Raw genomic sequence first — 18,546 nt, forward strand, 5'->3', positions numbered from 1 at the left:
ATATACTATTTATTTATTTATTACCTGCCCATTATTGATTGATTATGTTAGTATAATAAGACACAATAAACAATATAAATATAATTTATTCATAACAAAATTATAATACTGTGCTTAGTCATAACAATTAAAACTAAAAACTAAAACTTATTGCTTTGGTTCATTAAGTGTTGTTGTAATAATGTACAGCAGTAATAATGTACAGACAAACTGCGAGGGTGAATTTCCGCCAGGAGTTACGCCAGGACGTTGAACCACCCGATTTTTGTTTCCCTGCAATGAACAGATCAATGAATAATAAGTACAAAAGGGGGGAAGGTTGTTTAAGACAACGACCCCACAAGTTCCACTGTCACGCTAACGAAGTGGGTGGAATTAAATTATTCATTTTCATACGTGTCTTTGTGTTAATTCAAATGCACGCCGATTTAGCGTTTGTGGTACGTGCATCGCATTATAAATTTAACGTCGGAATTAGGGTGAAATGACGTACAAAAATGCGAAGCGACGATTTAAAACACATTTGAACGTTAACTGATTCAATCAGCTTCTAAAAGTGTCCGAAGAATTTCTGAAAGTGCGATAAATTTTCAATGTAAAATGGAAATTTACGCATAAATTATAATCGAACAACCTTGTGACTAAAAGACAAGTCTTGTATTGTTGATAAAAGGAAAATCGCTTACATTTTTCCAGAGTGATTTTGTCGCAACAACAGGTCCGCAGTCTGTTGTATTCGCCGCAGTTTAGGGCCACCGTGTTGCACAGAGTCGAACCCAGGTAACATGTGTGCGGAATAAATGGAAAGAACTCTGAAAACAAATATATTTTTGTTGTTGCAGTAACTTAAAATGGATTTTAGTGTAGATTTTAATTCGATTAGTCAAAAAACCTCCTCGCCCAAAGTCCCCCGGTCAATTAAAAACACTTTTTACAACGGTTTGTTGAACGAAATAATACAAAAACTATGATATAACGGTAATAAGGTCGATAAAAAGCCAATTATTATATTACTGTGTTGTTCAGACGGTTGTTTATTTTTTGCACATAACAATGTTTTAAATGTAATTACAAAGAAATTTAAATAATTTAAAGACCGCATAAGGTCAATAATGTAATTGGAGTTTATTATTATAAACATGCAAAGTAAAAGGACGTTGGTGTTTTTCCCATTTTAACGTTATTTTGAAAAATGACACGCTCTATCGTTCTCGTGGATCTGTCCGTACTATAAATAAACAAAGTACGAAGAAAATTCGACGAAATAATTACGAATGTGTGGCAATTATTTTAAAAGGCTCAATGTTTCGTACATGCTAACTGCTAGCCAAACAACATAAATGTTTTACTATTATTCAGTCAATATTTATGCAAATTGCTAATTTACACGAAAAATGTGTTTGTGGGTACAATGTTATTAGATGTGGTTGTAAAAGTTGGCAGTAAATATTTCTTAAAGAAATGCCTGTTATAACAATAAATGTGAAATTCTAGATGTTATTTCTGATTAAAAATCTCCTTTTTGAAAAATTAAAAAACATAATTTTTTCATTCCTGTTTATAATAATTATTTATATGAAACAAATGGATTTTTTTAATTTTGGTGGGTATGTTTACACAACAAATATTATACAGCCTGTCCCTAAATTGAGCGCACAAAATTAACCACATATTCATGACCCCAATTAGAGATACAGGCCTTCAACGGTTCTTCCAGTTGCTGTAATGAATTTAGGAACTGATCTCACAAAATTCTAAATCAATTTTAATTTTTAATATTTGTATACAGGGGTTTAAATTCTATCTCCTAGAATTTATAAGGGGAAATTTCAAAATTGATTTTGCTGGGTTACGGTGCTATTCAAACATCCTGTAGAGAAATATTAAAAATCAAAATTTTGTGAGATCAGTTCCTAAAATTATTACAGTAACTGGAAGAACCCTTGGAGGCCTGTATATCTATTTGAGGTCAATAATATGTGGTCAATTTTTGTGTACTCAATTTAGGGATACCCTGTATAATATTTGTTGTGTATACACAGAACATACCCAACCAAATTAAAAAATTCGTCGTCATCTGTCTCATAAAAATAATTATATAAACTGAAACTAAAAAATTAGTGGAAATTGAAAAATAATTATTTAACTTATTAATTAAATTATTTTAAAATTATTATAATTTAATTAATTAGTTAAATGATTAATATTTGTATACAAGATGTTTGAATTAAACATATTTATAATTACATATATTAAAATATTCTATCTCCTAGAGTTTATAAGGGGAAATTTCAAAATTAATTTTGCTTGGAAACGGTGTTTGCAACAAGAGGACCATTTTTAGGAAAAAACTTTTAAAATTATTGTGACGACAAAGATAAAATACATTTACAAAAAAGTATGGAGACTTGAACTCTTCCTCAACCCCTCTAACACCACTGTAGTTAAATCATTTCAAACCTGTTTTGTTAGATTTAAAAAGTTATGTACCTTTGTTAGTTTTTGAGATATACAATGATAACCACATTCAGTAACCAACATTTGAAGGTCTGTATCTCTCTTAGGAAGTATATTCAATTGAGTCGAATCAGCCTATTTTGAGGACAAAAACATATGGTTATTTATAGGAAAAAACTTTTAAAATTTCATATTGTGATGACAAAGTTAAAACACACTTACTTACAAAAAAGTTTGGAGACTTTTGAACTCCTCCTCACTCCCTCTAACACCACTGTAGTTAAATCATTTCAAACCTATTTTGTTAGATTTAAAAAGTTATGTACCTTTGTTACTTTTCGATATATACAATGATACAATTAGGAAGCATATTGTTATTTATATAAATTGAGTCGAATCGGCTTATTTTGAGGCCAAAAATATATGGTTAATTTTAAACTCACACCCTGTTCTCAATCAATCAATTTAAAATATAATTTAATTTGTATTAAAATTAATAAAATTTGATTATTTATGTATTTTACGATTATTATAATTTAATTAATAAATTAAATAATGATTTTTCAATTTCCACTAATTTTTTGTTCAATATTATTTTATTATATTTAACAATATATATTACATTCTAAAATAACATATTCTTTGATATATTGATCAGTTACTGGTTTATCATTTTCATTTTTTATACATGTAAAAACCTAACCTAAATTAATGTAACCAAAAACCAACATTATGAATAAATAAAATTTTAACTGTAAGTTTCTAATTATTGTTTATATTATATTTAACAATTTTTAATTGAAAAAATCTAAATTTCTTTGTGTTTGACATTCCTAATTTATAAAACACAATTTTGTGTATGACAATCAAATTCTCTAAGATTCATTTATGAAAAATTAACAAAAAAAATACAATTTTTTACTATTGTTATAGTTTAATTATTTACAAGAAACAGATGTAATTGTTTAATTGCTGTGGGTGTAAAGAGCTGTAGATAATACAAACGGCTTACTGGTATCTAATTTCTTAACTGATATTACATTTGATTAATTAACCCTAATTAAAAGAGGTCGGTTACACAGCAACTGCAAAATTACGCCACAGTGAGCAATTCCAAGTGACACCATTCTGGTGTAATCTAAATTTTAACCGATTGAAACATAATAGGGCAAGTAATTATTATATATATATATATATATATTTATTGGTAAATTGCCAATGTTATATCGATATTTTATTTCACACCGTCTGATCAACAATCAAATTCGATAAAAAAATGTTTTTCTTAATAAAATATTACCATTTAACTGTAATTAAAGCATGTCAACAATCTTCAATGAACCTAATGAGTAATTTCCTTGTTGATTTACGTTTTGAGCGTCGTTTCAAGATATTGGGTGCATACTAATAGTTAGCCAGGTGAACGAAACCTAATCTTAATTAAATCATCAGCCGTCGGTTAATAAAATAACCCGCAATGGAAATATGGGTGAATTTTTAAGGGAACTTACCGTGGTACCGTTTATCACAACAGCAATGATCGTTGATCAGATCGTTGCCTAAACAATAGCGTTTCTCTTCTGCGGTGCAAGTCTGGCAACCTGGTGGGGTGTTCACTTTAAATAAATAAAAAGAAAATAATTAGTTAATCCGAAGAGGAAGTAAACAATTAATGAAAACAGGTGAGTGGACGAGAATCCATCTGGTGTCCACAACAACAAAATAAAAAAACGAGTTGATCCCTCGATATTGTTTCATAATTTTATTTTTAGCCTGATTGTAATTTTAAATGGCCGAATAAATTTTCATATTAACGTACGCATTGTTTCCCCATTCGTAGGAACCACGAAAACGGTTACCGACATTAAACCGGAACGGCAGGTTTGGATCGATTCATTTTTTTTTTCACAACGGTCACGAGCTAAAATTAAACGGTTTTTGGGGAGGTACGGATCGATATTACGAAATGACTCATCGGGCAGCTCCTTTTTAACCCCCCAGCAAACCGCAATAAAATAATATAGTGTCCGTGATGGATGGAAATAATAAATAATTATCGTCGTATTATAAACGCCTCGTAAACGATCAACGGCTTAATTGAATTAAGCCAAGGCTGAACTTTTCCAAGCAAAATCCAATTTGTTGCGGTGCTAACGCAGAAAATTTCTCGGCGTGTTTTTGCTGAAAAGCTAACCGGCCAACAATTGGCGGATACGGGTGTGTATTAAACGAACAATGATGATTCACTGTCACCGTAACTACGTTGTCAACATACTAATATGAAAATGTACGATTCTAATGACGTTTGAAGAAGACTGCTATTAAAATAAACAGATATTAATTGTCTGTTTTAATTTATTACAAGTGTACAATTAATCAATTCCCTTTCTAAGTATTACTAATTACTCAGTAACATGGGAAATACATCCAGTGAAGGAAAAAATGATTAATCAGGTTATAGAAGTTGTTTTTTAGTTTATTATACAAATTTTGTGTATGTTTGCACGCCTTTGTGCTGAGAGCCTTTGAAATGAATAGAAGTAGCCTTTAAACACAACAAAAGTCAAATGAATGAGCAGTGTCTACATTTAACATATGTTACACACAATTTGTTTGAAAGTTGGATTTTGAAATGTCCACCCAAAACGATAAATCTCCAAAAAACATGTGGAATTCGCCTTCTTCGCGGTACCTTCTGGTCGTCAGATGTGGTCAAACAAAATTGGGACTCATCTCTGGAAATGACCTGATTGCATTCCACGACTCAGAGCTGTCATTCTGCACACTACTCCACACTTTGATAGTAACGGTGCTATGTGAAATAAAGTACAAACTGAGGTCAGCAAGCAAAAAGTCCAAAAGACAGGACATTATAACAAATACTGGGATGGTAAGAGGTCTTCCTTCTTCTCCGAACCACTGGTTAGCAATAACACGAGTGACCACAAAGTGTAGTAAAGCTAATGGCTCGGTTAACCATCATCTCCTGCCTATAATTTCCCACACTTTATCAGTCCGGAGATTTACATCAAAATGTTGGAAACACTTCATAATATGAGGTCGGGATTTATCCTGCTGAAAAGTTGGATTTTGGGAGGTCCACCCAAAAGGATAACTTCAGCCGTTTGGTGTACAGATATCCCCACAAAATATTGTGTAATTCGCCATTCTTCGTGGTGCCTTCTGATCGCCAAATGTGGCCAAATAAAATTGGAACTCATCTCTGAAGACGACTTGATTCCTTTTCGAGTCACAGAGCTGTCGTTCTCTACACTATTCCAATCTTTGACGGTGACGGTTGAGTACTGAAGTAAACAGAACTTAATATATTGTTTTCAAATAACTGAAGAACTAGATTTTAAGTGTCTTTAGAAGGAATCACATAACTATGGCCAATTTCTGTTCTTTTTGAAGTAATTGTCTTCTTTTGTGTTGTCCACTGATAGAATGAAGTCCAAGAGAGGATTTCCTTTTACTTTACTGAGTACTGAAGAGAACAAAACTTAAAATATTGTTTTCAAATAACTGAAGATCTGGATTGTATCTGTCTTTGGTAGGAATCACATAACTATGGCCAATTTCTGTTTTCTTTGAAGTAATTTTCTTTTGTTGTTTTCTCCACTGATAGGATGTAGTTCAAGAGAGAATTTCCTTTTACTTTATTGAGTAATGAAGAGAACAAAACTTAATATATTGTTTTCAAATAACTGAAGAACTGGATTTTATCTGTCTTTGGTAGGAATCACATAACTATGGCAAATTTCTGTTCTCTTTGAAATAATTTTCTTCTGTTGTCTTGTCCACTGATAGGATGGAGACCAAGAGAGTACTAAAGAGAACAGAACTTAAAATATTGTTTTCAAATAACCGAAGAACTGGATTTTATCTGTCTTTGGTAGGAATCACATAACTATGGCCAATTTCTGTTCTCTTTGAAGTAAATTCTTCTGTTGTCTTGTCCACGGATAAGAAGCAGTCCAAGAGAGAATTTCCTTTTACTTTATTGAGTACTGAACATAATAGAACTTAATATATTGTTTTCAAATAACTGAAGAACTGGTTTTATCTGTCTTTGGTAGGAATCACATAACTATGGCCAATTTCTACTCTCTTTGAAGTAATTTTCTTCTGTTGTCTTGTCCACGGATAGGATGAAGTACAAAAGGAGATTTCCTTTTACTTTATTGAGTACTGAAGAGAACTGAACTTAAATATATTGTTTTCAAATAACTGAAGAACTAGATTTTATCTGTCTTTGGCAGAATCACATCCCCAATTTGTGATTGAAATAGTGTAGAGAACGGATAACTGAAGTTATCCTTTTCAGTGGACCTCCTAAAATCCAATTTTCTAACAGGATAAATTTCGACCTCATTTTGTGAGGGTTATTTTGAAGCGTTTCCAACATTTTAATGTAAATCTCCGGACTGATGAGTGTGGTCACTCATGTTCCGACTAACCAGTGGTTCGCAAAAGAGGAAAGACCTCTTACCATGCCAGTATTTGTTCTAGTATCCTGTCTTTTAGACATTTTGCTTACTGACCTCAGTTTATACTTTATTCTACATATCACCGTTGCTATCAAAGAGTGGAGTAGTGTGGAGGATGACAGCTCTGAGTCTTGAAATGCAATGACGTCGTCTTCAGAGATGAGTTCCAATTTTGTTTGACCATATCTGACGACCAGAAGGTACCGCTAAGAAGGCGAATTCCACATTTGGAGGTTTTTTGGAGAGGTCTGTACATCAGACAGTTGGAGTTATCATTTTGTGTGGACATCATCATCAACTTATTATTAGTTGTTTAATATTAACAACTATTACCCCTAAGTGTGCAGCAAAAACCAATGAAACCTGACCACTGAATTCCCGTAAGCGTTCTATTTTCTACATCACTGAGTATATATTTAATGGAGTGCTCTTGATAGCCCGGCTAATTTTAACCGTGCAGATTAAATTGAAAGGTTACCGCTCGACATTCCCGAGTTGCGTTTTTTAATTGATACCATCGAATGAAAATAGAATCTTGAACTATTCCATTCCCCCTTCATTCGTTCCCGGTTAATCCCGCCGGTTAATTTTAAACTCTTAAATATTTGTTAATAACGTCGATTTTCGGAAATTTACAAAACGAATAAGTATAAATATTTGTTGAAAACTGTAAATATTTGCTGAAATGTTTACGTGAGGTTGTTAGGAGATTAATTGAAATTAATACTACATGTAAAGTGCGTACATATAAACAAATTACCATCCACTATAGATAATTTTCAATTAAGATAACGGACTAATTAGTTTCGGTGTTGCTTCGTAATTGTTTTTCACTCTATTACATGTATCATTCGGTTTTTTTATGTTTCAGCAGCAACGTCGAAATACGATTACATCAAATAATAATCATTTTATGTGTTAATCTCGAAAACCTGTCATATCCTTGACGTATTTGTTTCACTGACCGCATAATATTGTAAAATAAATGTCGATTAGTTCAGCTCAAATAAACAATAAAAGTAAATACGAGGACGTAGCAAAATGTGGAACGAATTGATGGCTATTTTTTGGAACTATTAAAGAGCTTTCAATGTATTGAACAAGTAGGAAGTGGTTTCTTTATTATTGAAAGTTATTTTTATCTGTGTGTTTTGAACATTTAGTAGTTCAATGTTGAGCTGCACAAAAATATTTATATTATTAAGTGCAGTGCTGCACTGTTTAAAATAGTAACAACAACATTTCTACAATGCTTACCTCGTGACTAATCCGAAGATAATGTAACGTACATTAATTAAATTCAAATTTGTCCAAGCCATTTAACTGTACACCGTAAAAATTAAATCAATTTGTAATGCAAATTAAAGCAACGAACTGTTTTATACACATTTATTAATGACCACCACGACCGATATTGATTTACGTCCTTTCTTAAGAACAAATACATTTTTAATTAGTCCAACCATTATTAACTCATTAGTGCAAACTGGTTGGACGAAACCAATGTCCATTTAGAACTTATCATTGATTGATGGTGTGGAATGTGTTGATGATGTGGTAAAATGGGGGAATTACCTGAACTGTAGTCGGTGTGTTTGACGGCGTTTCTGGCCTGCATGGCGGAGATTTCGTGCTCGACGTCGTACTCCTCGTAACGCAGCCCCTTATCGTACTCCACGACGGGCGACGGCGTCGCAGCCAGCACCAGGAAGGCAACGGTGTATCCGAACAATATTGGATGCATTTTTCATCTTTGACGATTCTGCAAATGTGAAAAATTAATGAAAACGCTCCGATCTCCAGATGATCCTCAGTCACATGGACGAACTGGGCAATTAATTGAAATATGAGTCAGTTTGTTAAGCCGCTGTTAATATGAAATGTACTTGGAATTGGAGTTGTAAACATTCTCTTAATTTTATTTTATGTACTATTTATAAACTGTATATTCCGTATCTATTTGGTGGTACGCTGCAGTCTATTGGGTTTTTTTAGCTGTTAGTTGAGTGATGGATTTTTTTTTAATTTTACGTTCGGGGAACATACTTGTTTGCCATTTAGTTACAATTTTAATTGACTGGATTGAGGATTTTCTGTAAATTGTAATAAAATATACATATTGCATTACAAATTATTGAATTTATTTGCTTAAATGTAAACCACAAATAAGGAAATTAAATGCAGGAAACCACACATAAGAAAATTAAATAAAATCTAACAAATATTGTATTATTTATCAATTTAAAATTTATTGTAATTAAATTGCCATTTTCATTCTTAGTTTTTATTTCTAAACTTGGCCTTATTTATAAAGGTTAATATGCATTATTTATTTTAATTGTTTTATAAATTTATTTATAATTTGACTTAATAAATCCAAAATTAAATATTTTCGAAAATATTAATTAATGAACATTTTTACCAGAATATAATAACTATTTAATTTATTAATTAAAATATAATTTGCATTTTTAAAATATTTATGTCTAATGAAAATATTTACAGAAAATATAGGAATATTCGAATAAAAAAATCATTTTGCTGGCATAAAAACAGTATGTAACTTTATTTTCCATTTTATAATCAGAAATCTGTTTTTTGGTTTATAATGTTAATGGACAAACTAAAAATTAAATATTTCTAGACATCTAAGATAAATATTGAAATGTATCAATTAAAAAATGTAACTGAGATAATATAAAGGAATTCATTCAAGTTATTCATTAGAAGTTTATTGAGAAAGGAAAAGGTATTGATTTGAAATTTTTGTGCTAATTAAAAATTGTCTTAAACTACTTTTCTAATTTATTTTAAACACATTCTTTTTGTCCTATATATTTTTAGATTTTAAAATTCTATGTGTAATTGCAAAAATAATGGCTATGCCATGTTCTATACCTAAACCCAATAGATTTCGAGTTATTAATTTTTTTTTCAAAAATTTTGTCAGTTTGGTGGTCCAACTAAAATATGTAAAGTCATCAATTTTTATAATATTAATTAATTAGGCAAAATTGTGTAATTTTTATTTAGAAAAATTGAAAATTTCCATTTATATTAGTTTCTGAAAATATTTAGTTTAAAAATATGTTTTTTGTTTAATAGTTTATTTTGTATTTTATTTTCCCTGTTTATGTCATTTAAACCAATTTTAATATTTCATATATTTCAAGAGAGTATGAGTGTTAGATGAGTGGTGGAATTTATTTTTAATTTTATGTTCATGGAACATACTTATTTACCATTTAGTTCCAATTTTAACTGATTGGATTGATGATTTTCTGTATAATAAAATATACATTAAATTATAATATTTATTGAATTTATTTACTTAAACGTAAACCAGAATTAAAGTGCAGAAAACCACACATAAGAAAATAAATAAATAAAATTTAGAAAATATTGTGTTATTTATCCATTTAAAATTTATTATAATTAAATTAACCTCATTATAAATTGCCTTAAACTACTTGTCTAATTTATTTTATACAAATTCTTGTATATTTTTACATTTTTAAATTCTACATGTAATTGCAAAAATAATGGCTATGCCATGTTCTATACCTAAACCCAATAGTTTTTGAGTTATTATTATTATGGTCTAAAATTAAATTATACATTAAACTAAACATTTATGTTAATAATTAATTAAGCTAAATTGTGTAATTTTTATTTAGGAAAATTGAAAATTTCCCTTTATTTTAGTTTCTGAAAATATTTAGTTTTTAGTTTAAAAATATGTTTTATGTTTAATATTTTATTTTTCCTATTTATATCATTTAAACCGATTAAAATATTTCATGTTTCAAGAGAGTATGAGTGTTAGTTGAGTGTGTTTATGTAACATACTCATTTAACATTTAGTTCCAATTTTAATTGATTGGATTGATGATTTTCTGTATAATAAAATATACATATTACATTAAAATATTTATTGAATTTATTTACATAAACGTAAACCAGTAGAAAACCGCAAATAAGGAAATTAAATAAAATCTAAAAAATAATGTATTATTTATCAATTTAAAATTTACTGTAATTAAATTAATCCCATTTCCATTCTTAGTTTTTATTTCTAAACTTGGCCTTATTTATAAAGGTTAATATGCATTATTTATTTTAATTGTTTTATAAATTTATTTATAATTTGACTTTATAAATCAGAAATTAAATATTATCGAAAATATTAATTAATGAACATTTTTACCAAAATATAATATATAACTGTTTAATTTATTATTTAAAATATAATTTGCATTTTTTAATAATTATGTTTAATGTAAATATTTACAGAAAATTTAGAAATATTCGATTAAAAAAATGATTATGCTGAAATAAAAACAGTATGTAGCTTTATTTTTCATTTTATAATCAGAAACTTTTTTGTTTATAATGTTAATGGACAAACTAAAAATTAAAAATTTCTAGACATATAAAATAAATTTCAAAATGTATTAATTAAAAAATGTAACCGAGATTCCAAGTTCATTGAGAAAGGAAAAGGTATTGATTTGAAATTTGTATACCAATTATAAATTGTCTTAAACTACTTTCCTAATTTGTTTTAAACAAATTCTTTTTGCCCTGTATATTTTTAGATTTTAAAATTCTACGTGTAATTGCAAAAATAATGGCTATACCATGTTCTATACCTAAAGCCAATAGTTTTTGAGATATTAATTTTTTTCAAAAATTTTGACAGTTTGATGGTCCAACTAAAATGTGTAGTCACCAATTTTTATGCTATTAATTAATGAAGTTAAATTGTGTAATTTTTATTTAGAAAAATTGAAAATTTCTCTCTGAAAATATTTAGTTTTTTGTTTAAAAATATGTTTTGTGTTTAATATTTTATTTTATATTTTATTTACATCATTTAAACTAATTAAAATATTTCAAGAGAGTATGATAGTGAAAGTATTAAACCTATTAGTGAATGTTATAAACAAAAACATTAAAAACGAAACAACAATTGTGCGTTTGACATAAATAATGACTGTTCAATTTTCCAGTGAAAACCCAGACACTGTGTCACATCTACGTAAAATCCATCCCTTAATCACGTTCTCATAATTATCCCAATTAATTAAGTCCGTCGATATAATATAATTGGCGAATGCGACAACGTGACGTCGGCAATTTTTTTCTCAAACTAAACCAAAACAAGCCACGGGCACACACAACTTGAACGAAAAAAAACTCACCCGCACGTCAAAATCCACCCACCCTGGGAAAACGCGTGCTGGTCACGGTCACGTACGGCGGTTTTTTGAGGCGCACGTTTTCCCGCACAAATAAACCGACGACGGGCGACGCCAAGCGTCCAACGGAAAACTGACGTCCGACCTGCGCTGCCACTGGCACCGACCGACGACACAATCGACAATAATCCACGATTGCGAGTGCAAATAGTGAATATTGTCAATGGCGAAGTAACACATGCGCTTTGTTGTCACATGCGTGTGGTTTATCGATGTGATGTGCAATTGGGGAAAAACGATCTACCGTGCGGTTCTCGTTATCAATGTGATGCGTCCACTTTTTCTCTGTTTGAAGAAGGACTGAAAATTGACTGTTTATTTATGTATCCGTGAATCAATTGTATATATGCGGAAAACCGCAGACGGGAGCATATCATTTTAATTGCCAATTAAAAATAAAATCTATTATATTTATTTAATACAATGGTAATTGATTTATTTATGCGTTTAAAAATTGTAACACATATATACATATATATATGTAGCAGCAAATTTAAATATTCGTTTACGTTTGTTTCCTTCATTACCTTTTTAATTCTCATTTGTGTTTCGTATATCAAGGCTTGGAATTCTTCTAATTGAATAAACTAACCATAAAAAAATATTTATTTTTATTATTATATGATGTTAAAAAATTATTGAAAAGCCGGAATTGATTGGAAATGGACAAAAATTACACCAATATTTGAACTTCATGAGGCTAATTTTATTAAAAGGTGCCAACTCCATCTAGAATATATTGATGGAAAAAATTTTGTGGCCCATCAATGTTTTCTGGATGAAGATGCCACCTTTTTCCAAATAATTTATACTAAGTAGTCCAATTCAATTTAGTAGTTCAATTTTGGAGAGATCACAGACCACAACAGCTTTACATAACTTTATTATGACTGAAAAATTCATTTAGCAGGAATCTTTCTATTAAAATTCTTCATTTTTTGCCAGATTTTGACTTGTTGGGGCTTTAAATGTGTATAATAGCATAAGCTTTAGCTTCAGAATGTAAAACTTAGGGAACTAGTAGTCTGTGATCCCTCCAAAATTGAACTGAGTGTTTTAAATAGGACTACTTGGTATAAATTGTTTGAAAAAGTACTTTTTTCCATCAATTTGTTCTAGTTGGAGATGTCACCTTTCAATAAAACCAGCCAGAGAAAGTTAAGTGTTAAGTGCAGTTCCTCCAAAGTCAATCTTATTCAACTTCTGTAATAATTAAGTTCTGTCTAACGTTTCAAAAGATCTCTTGTATTTCAGGAAAGCTGCTAATATTTCATGATCTTTAAAAAAACACATTGATTATTTTCAATTACATTTATTATATTTGCTTAGCAAGTTTACCACCGTTTACAAATACTTTTCAAATATATACTCAGTATTTTTAGATCTGTAGTCACTGCATAATGGAAACTGTTTGCATCTGGAATATTAGAGAACTTTTCTAGTTTTGGGTGAATCAGTTGTTTCTAATAATGAGATAATATATTTTAATTCTAATTATAGCCAAATCAAATGTATCAAACTCTGGTTTAAAAGAAATATTCTATAAAATATAACGTCTGTATTTCTTCTGTCTGTATTAAATTAAGTAACTGCTACTGGTGCATACCTATTGCGTTGTACTTTTCCAGATATTTTAGAACATTTGAAAACTCGTTAACAATTCCCTGAAATGCTCTTAAGTGAACTGCGTTCAAAATATCCACTTCAATTGGACTTTCAGATGATATCATAAATTTAATAACGGGGAATCTTAATGAGCTATTTTTCAACAGCTTTACGTAGTTTTTTTATGGCTGAAAAATTCATTCACAGAAGTTGAATAAGATTGACTTGACACATAACACTTAATTTTCTCTGGCTGATTTTATTGAAGGAAAAAGTACATCTGGAATAAATTGAAGGAAAAAGTACTTTTTCAAATAATTTATACAAGTAGTCCTATTCAGAACACTTTGTAGTTCAATTTTGGAGAGGTGTTCCACATGGAACAGTGCTGGAGCCTATTTTGTTCCATATTTGTTCCACATTGGAAAACAATTTCTAAAAAGGTTTATTTAATTAGGAGAATGGCACACAAGGATATTAATTTATAAGACAACAATTAGTCCTCATTTTGATTATTGTCTTTCAGTTTTTTTTTTTTATTCCAACTTAATTCAATCAATTATTAATTTTGATTTCCAATTTCAAATAAGACAATTAAGACTAATTTTCCCTTCAGTAAATTGTCTTTCACCCTAGAAAACTGATCAAAGCTATGAACAAGGTTTTTTATAATTGTTCACTACTTTTTTAATAATTCCATGGATGAAATCTATAGTGACTTATTTTCCCAAGATGAAACCATTTCAGAAAGTTTTCCTCCCTTATGCTAATTTAAATCCCAGATGTTTCAAGACAATTTCCAGTCAACCCGATGGGCTTTCGAATGTGAAATGGGACGAAATATTTGACGTGACAAAATGCATATAGACCATCATCCTTGAAACACAAACAAAATTGACACTTGCATATTCAATGGACGCCAAACAACATCGTCTGAAATAATGATTCACATTTTTTTATTGAACGGAAACTGGGATGGGTTTTGAATCGATTAAAAAGTCGCATGTACATCCACACAGGTGGACTGAACAATGACGATATTATGTAAGGTATCTGCTGGCCTGCCTGATTGGAATACGAGTCGCAGGTAATTCTAATCAGCAATTGGTGTCTTGCCTCGTCACAAACGACGACGCATCAACTTAAAGGTACGAGGTGTGTGAACTCGGAAAAACGCACGTATGTTTTCTTTGTCAATGGCTTTAATAGTACAACACTAAGTCAGTCTTATGGCAAATACATTTCATTTTAATAGTTGGCAAAAACAAGGTTACATAAAACTTAAAAAAATGACCTTTTTACGAAAGTACTTCTGATTTGCTTCAATGGTCGATTGCGAATTTCCAATATTTAACAGTCGAGTTGTTGCTGTAATAAGAACAAAATCAATTACTTTTTTCTAGAGCAACAACAAGACATCATGTATTCGTATTTGTCGCACAGTTCGTAGGTGTTCAACGGACATCTCAGAGCACTGGAACATTTCACAGGCAAATTATCTAAAAAATACACAATTCGCTTATATATCAATCGTGGTTAACATCTCAGAAATTACCGTAGAATCTTGCACATCCGCAGCAGTATCCGTGGATGATGGAAGGATCGTCGTCACAGAAGTTGGCAGGACATCCGTTACATTTTACACCGTATCTCATGAACGGGAACACTGAAACAGCTAAATTTGTTTTATACAATAATACTTGAAATTGCCATCACTTACGACTCCTTTCTGAACGATTGGCTGTGGAGGCTGTGTTAGCTCCAATAAAACAGAGCACAACTACGAGGAACAGCAAGTGCAATAACTTAGACATGGTGGTGGTGAGTGATGCTCCATTCTGCTGCGTACAGTTGTTTTATACAATTTTTTATCTCAGTTTCAGCACTAATTGCTTTGATATGGCCAAATATTTTTTGGTAATCCTCACGCTAATGGTAAGTTATCGGTGATAAAACCTAGAAGCATGTTGGTAATGTCTGTGGTTAATGTCAGGTGATTAAAACTTAAAGGGTTAACAAACTGTACTTGTATTATTACTATAGTAACCATCAACTATGTACCTAGAAAAGTCTCAAACGTCAATGCAATAGTTTTTATCTCATTTTCCAATTTCTAGCATAATGAAAGGTCCTTCCGCAACGGAGGCGCATCCAATCCGCACGAAAACCAGGATTTCCGTCGTTTCTAAATCCAGCTCGAGTTTTTCCATTCACGCCGAATATCCAAATTTAGAGGAGATCGACTACAATCAAGATGTTATTTGCACCAAAGCCACCGAGTCCTTCCGATGCTTCACCCAAGTCCTCGTGTCGAGAAGTTCCCTGGTATTGCATCCACTGTATTTCTTTCCACCCATCGAAGATCCCGGAATCGATGAAGCTTTCGACTATGAAAGTACGTAGCCAATGTATCGACCAATTTTTAGTACCGTTCGTGACTTTAATACCTACCTGTTAATTAATATGAATCAGTTCGTTAGTATGCTAATTAAGTTATGTGTAAACAAAGCGGGAACTGTTTAAAGACAAATCAAGCAGCACGTTCCCAATATTTTTAGTTGTTCCTTTTCAATTACGTGTCTTATTTGTTCGTTGTAGAACCTGAACCTGTCTATGGAGACGATGGATGCGACAAATATCAAGACATGTGCAAAGAACTAAACATAATTCCCATAAGAAGAGTGTGTAGGAACCTGCCCTCCACAGAATTAGATCTAAGGGTGACCTTCACTCACTCCCCATGATCATAACTCAATTACCCTCTCTAATTCCCTTTTTAGTTCTACGGACTAACACACAAACAAATTTTAGCAATATCCGAAGCTCTAAGAATCAACTTATTCGTTATCAGATTAAATTTGTACGGCAATTTTTTGTCGCCAGAGTCAACAATTTCCATTTGCAACATGCTCGAAAACAATAACACAATACAAATACTAAATTTGTCGAAGTGCCGCATCGGAAAGCCAGGTATGGTAAGTTAATTGTGGCGTTAATTTAATCAAATCAATAAAAATCAGGTGCAAAAAGTCTTTGCGAGTCCCTCACAGCGTCGCAGAATCTGAAAGAGTTGGACTTGAGTTTCAACGAATTAGGGGATGATGGTCTGGGGGCGTTGATGCCGGGCTTGACGAGAAATTTGTCTCTTAACAAGATCAATTTGAGTCACAACAACCTTACTCAAGCGTGTGCTTGGATGTTGGAGATCATTTTCAGAGAGAATAAGTGTATCGAATCTTACGATTTGTCTTGGAATATGATTCGGGGACGTCCCGGTAAAATTTTCAGGTTCTACACAAGCTCAGTAGTTGAACAGTAGTTTTTTAGCAATGAAGAAGTTCTGGACGGGACTTAACAGCAATTTGGCTTTGAAATCTTTGAACATGTCGTGGAATGGGATGAGCGAACCGATGCCTGCGATGACTAAGTTTATGAAAAATTCCGAAACCGTGGAGGAGATGGATTTCAGTTGGAACAGGTTTAAACCGGGTGCGCTGACTTCGATTAAACGGGCGGTTAATAAAAGCAACACACTCAAAGTGTTGAAAATAGGAAACAATCGGATGACCGTGGAAAAAGCTTACGACATGGCCACAATGATTACGCAAAGACCAAATCTCCGTGTTCTCGACATGGAAAACATTTGGTTCGATAAAACAGTACTTCCTGTAAGCTAATTAAATTATTGACCTTTTACTAAAAACAATCATCGAACTTTTCTAGATCGTTAATACGGCAAAGTATCAAAAAAAAGAATTAAACATAGGTGGAATATTTTCAAATTACACTATTAAAGGTCCAGATGAACCGAAACTGTTGTTCGAAAGATGCAGGTACTTATTACAGAAACCAAAGAAACCAAAAGCCAGGAAAGACTTCGCGTAAGATTTTTTTAACAACAGTCTAATTATTTTCCTTAGTCATTTCATTTTGAAGCTGCCAGATAAGCGTGTGCCTCGAGATGAGTTTGAAGGTTTAATCAAAAAGGAGAAGATGAAAAAGCTAGACAAGGTTCTGGTTACCACTTTGTTCGACAAGTACAAAGAAGGTAAAAAGGATGTGATAATCGGCGAAAAGATAAAGAATGATTATTTGAAACATTATCCTGATGCCACTTTGCCGGAGGTTAAGGAAAAGAAGAGGAAATGTAAGCTAATCTAAACTAGTTATTCATATTTATCATCATTTCGATTTCAGCTCAAAAGAAGAAGCCTAAGCGTGCTCCGAAGAAGCATGTGGAAGAGGAAATCAAGAAATATTTGATGAAGACGGAAGAAGACCTGGAGGAGGATAAACTTGATCAATTTTATGATTACGCTTTCGCCAATTATAAAGGATTTGTTTATGCGGATACTCCTACAGTATCATATCCCGATGATACAAGCGATATGAATTCTGTGTTTGCTACTTCCACCACCACAGACTATGTAACTGAAAGTGAAGATGCAGATGAGGAAGGAGATGAACACTACGATTAAACGATATGTTGTATATTATTTTGCTCAAATTCTGGTTTTTATACAATACAGAGAATTTTAATAATTTGTTTCTTATTTGAGAAAAAATTTAAAAATTAAAAACAATTTTATTTCATAAAATAAAAAATATATTCTATGCCGATTTGTGTTATTTGGAGTAAGCTATTTGAAAATATTGAAAAGAGTATTTAATACACTTGTTACACATTTTCTGTGGTTTTAAGTCTTGAAATCTACTACTGCTTTATTGATACT

General features: G+C 31.3%; 3 protein-coding genes across 5 annotated transcripts; 1 reads left to right on the top strand and 2 right to left on the bottom strand.

The window, feature by feature from the left end:
* Nucleotides 1-68: 68 nt before the first annotated feature.
* On the bottom strand, nt 69-12,360 carry LOC109607723 (uncharacterized). Its single transcript, XM_020024200.2, has 5 exons — nt 12,152-12,360; nt 8,523-8,709; nt 3,969-4,073; nt 687-812; nt 69-273 (listed from the first exon to the last, which is right to left on the bottom strand). The coding sequence occupies exons 2-5, from the start codon at nt 8,689-8,691 to the stop codon at nt 164-166; spliced, it is 510 nt and encodes a 169-aa protein (XP_019879759.1). The 5' UTR covers nt 8,692-8,709; nt 12,152-12,360; the 3' UTR covers nt 69-163.
* A 2,643-nt stretch (nt 12,361-15,003) lies between these two features.
* On the bottom strand, nt 15,004-15,642 carry LOC126266273 (uncharacterized). 2 transcript variants are annotated; one of them, XM_049969948.1, is made up of 3 exons: nt 15,534-15,642; nt 15,369-15,479; nt 15,004-15,312 (listed from the first exon to the last, which is right to left on the bottom strand). In XM_049969948.1, exons 1-3 carry the CDS (start codon nt 15,625-15,627, stop codon nt 15,203-15,205), a joined length of 315 nt encoding a protein of 104 aa, XP_049825905.1. In that variant the 5' UTR covers nt 15,628-15,642; the 3' UTR covers nt 15,004-15,202. The 2 variants fall into 2 exon arrangements, with proteins under 2 accessions (XP_049825905.1, XP_049825899.1); XM_049969942.1 differs by having other exon boundaries at nt 15,369-15,488.
* LOC109607767 (leucine-rich repeat-containing protein 45) lies at nt 15,497-18,427 on the top strand. Of its 2 annotated transcripts, XM_049969934.1 has the most exons (10): nt 15,497-15,634; nt 15,691-15,748; nt 15,931-16,208; nt 16,412-16,533; nt 16,594-16,783; nt 16,834-17,088; nt 17,141-17,481; nt 17,537-17,694; nt 17,734-17,960; nt 18,011-18,427. In XM_049969934.1, exons 3-10 carry the CDS (start codon nt 15,935-15,937, stop codon nt 18,289-18,291), a joined length of 1,848 nt encoding a protein of 615 aa, XP_049825891.1. In that variant the 5' UTR covers nt 15,497-15,634; nt 15,691-15,748; nt 15,931-15,934; the 3' UTR covers nt 18,292-18,427. The 2 variants fall into 2 exon arrangements, with proteins under 2 accessions (XP_049825891.1, XP_019879798.1); XM_020024239.2 differs by lacking the exons at nt 15,497-15,634; nt 15,691-15,748 and having other exon boundaries at nt 15,894-16,208.
* Nucleotides 18,428-18,546: the final 119 nt, after the last annotated feature.

The sequence above is a fragment of the Aethina tumida genome, chromosome 1, assembly GCF_024364675.1.
Source record: "Aethina tumida isolate Nest 87 chromosome 1, icAetTumi1.1, whole genome shotgun sequence".
Classification (NCBI taxonomy): Eukaryota; Metazoa; Arthropoda; class Insecta; order Coleoptera; family Nitidulidae; genus Aethina; species Aethina tumida.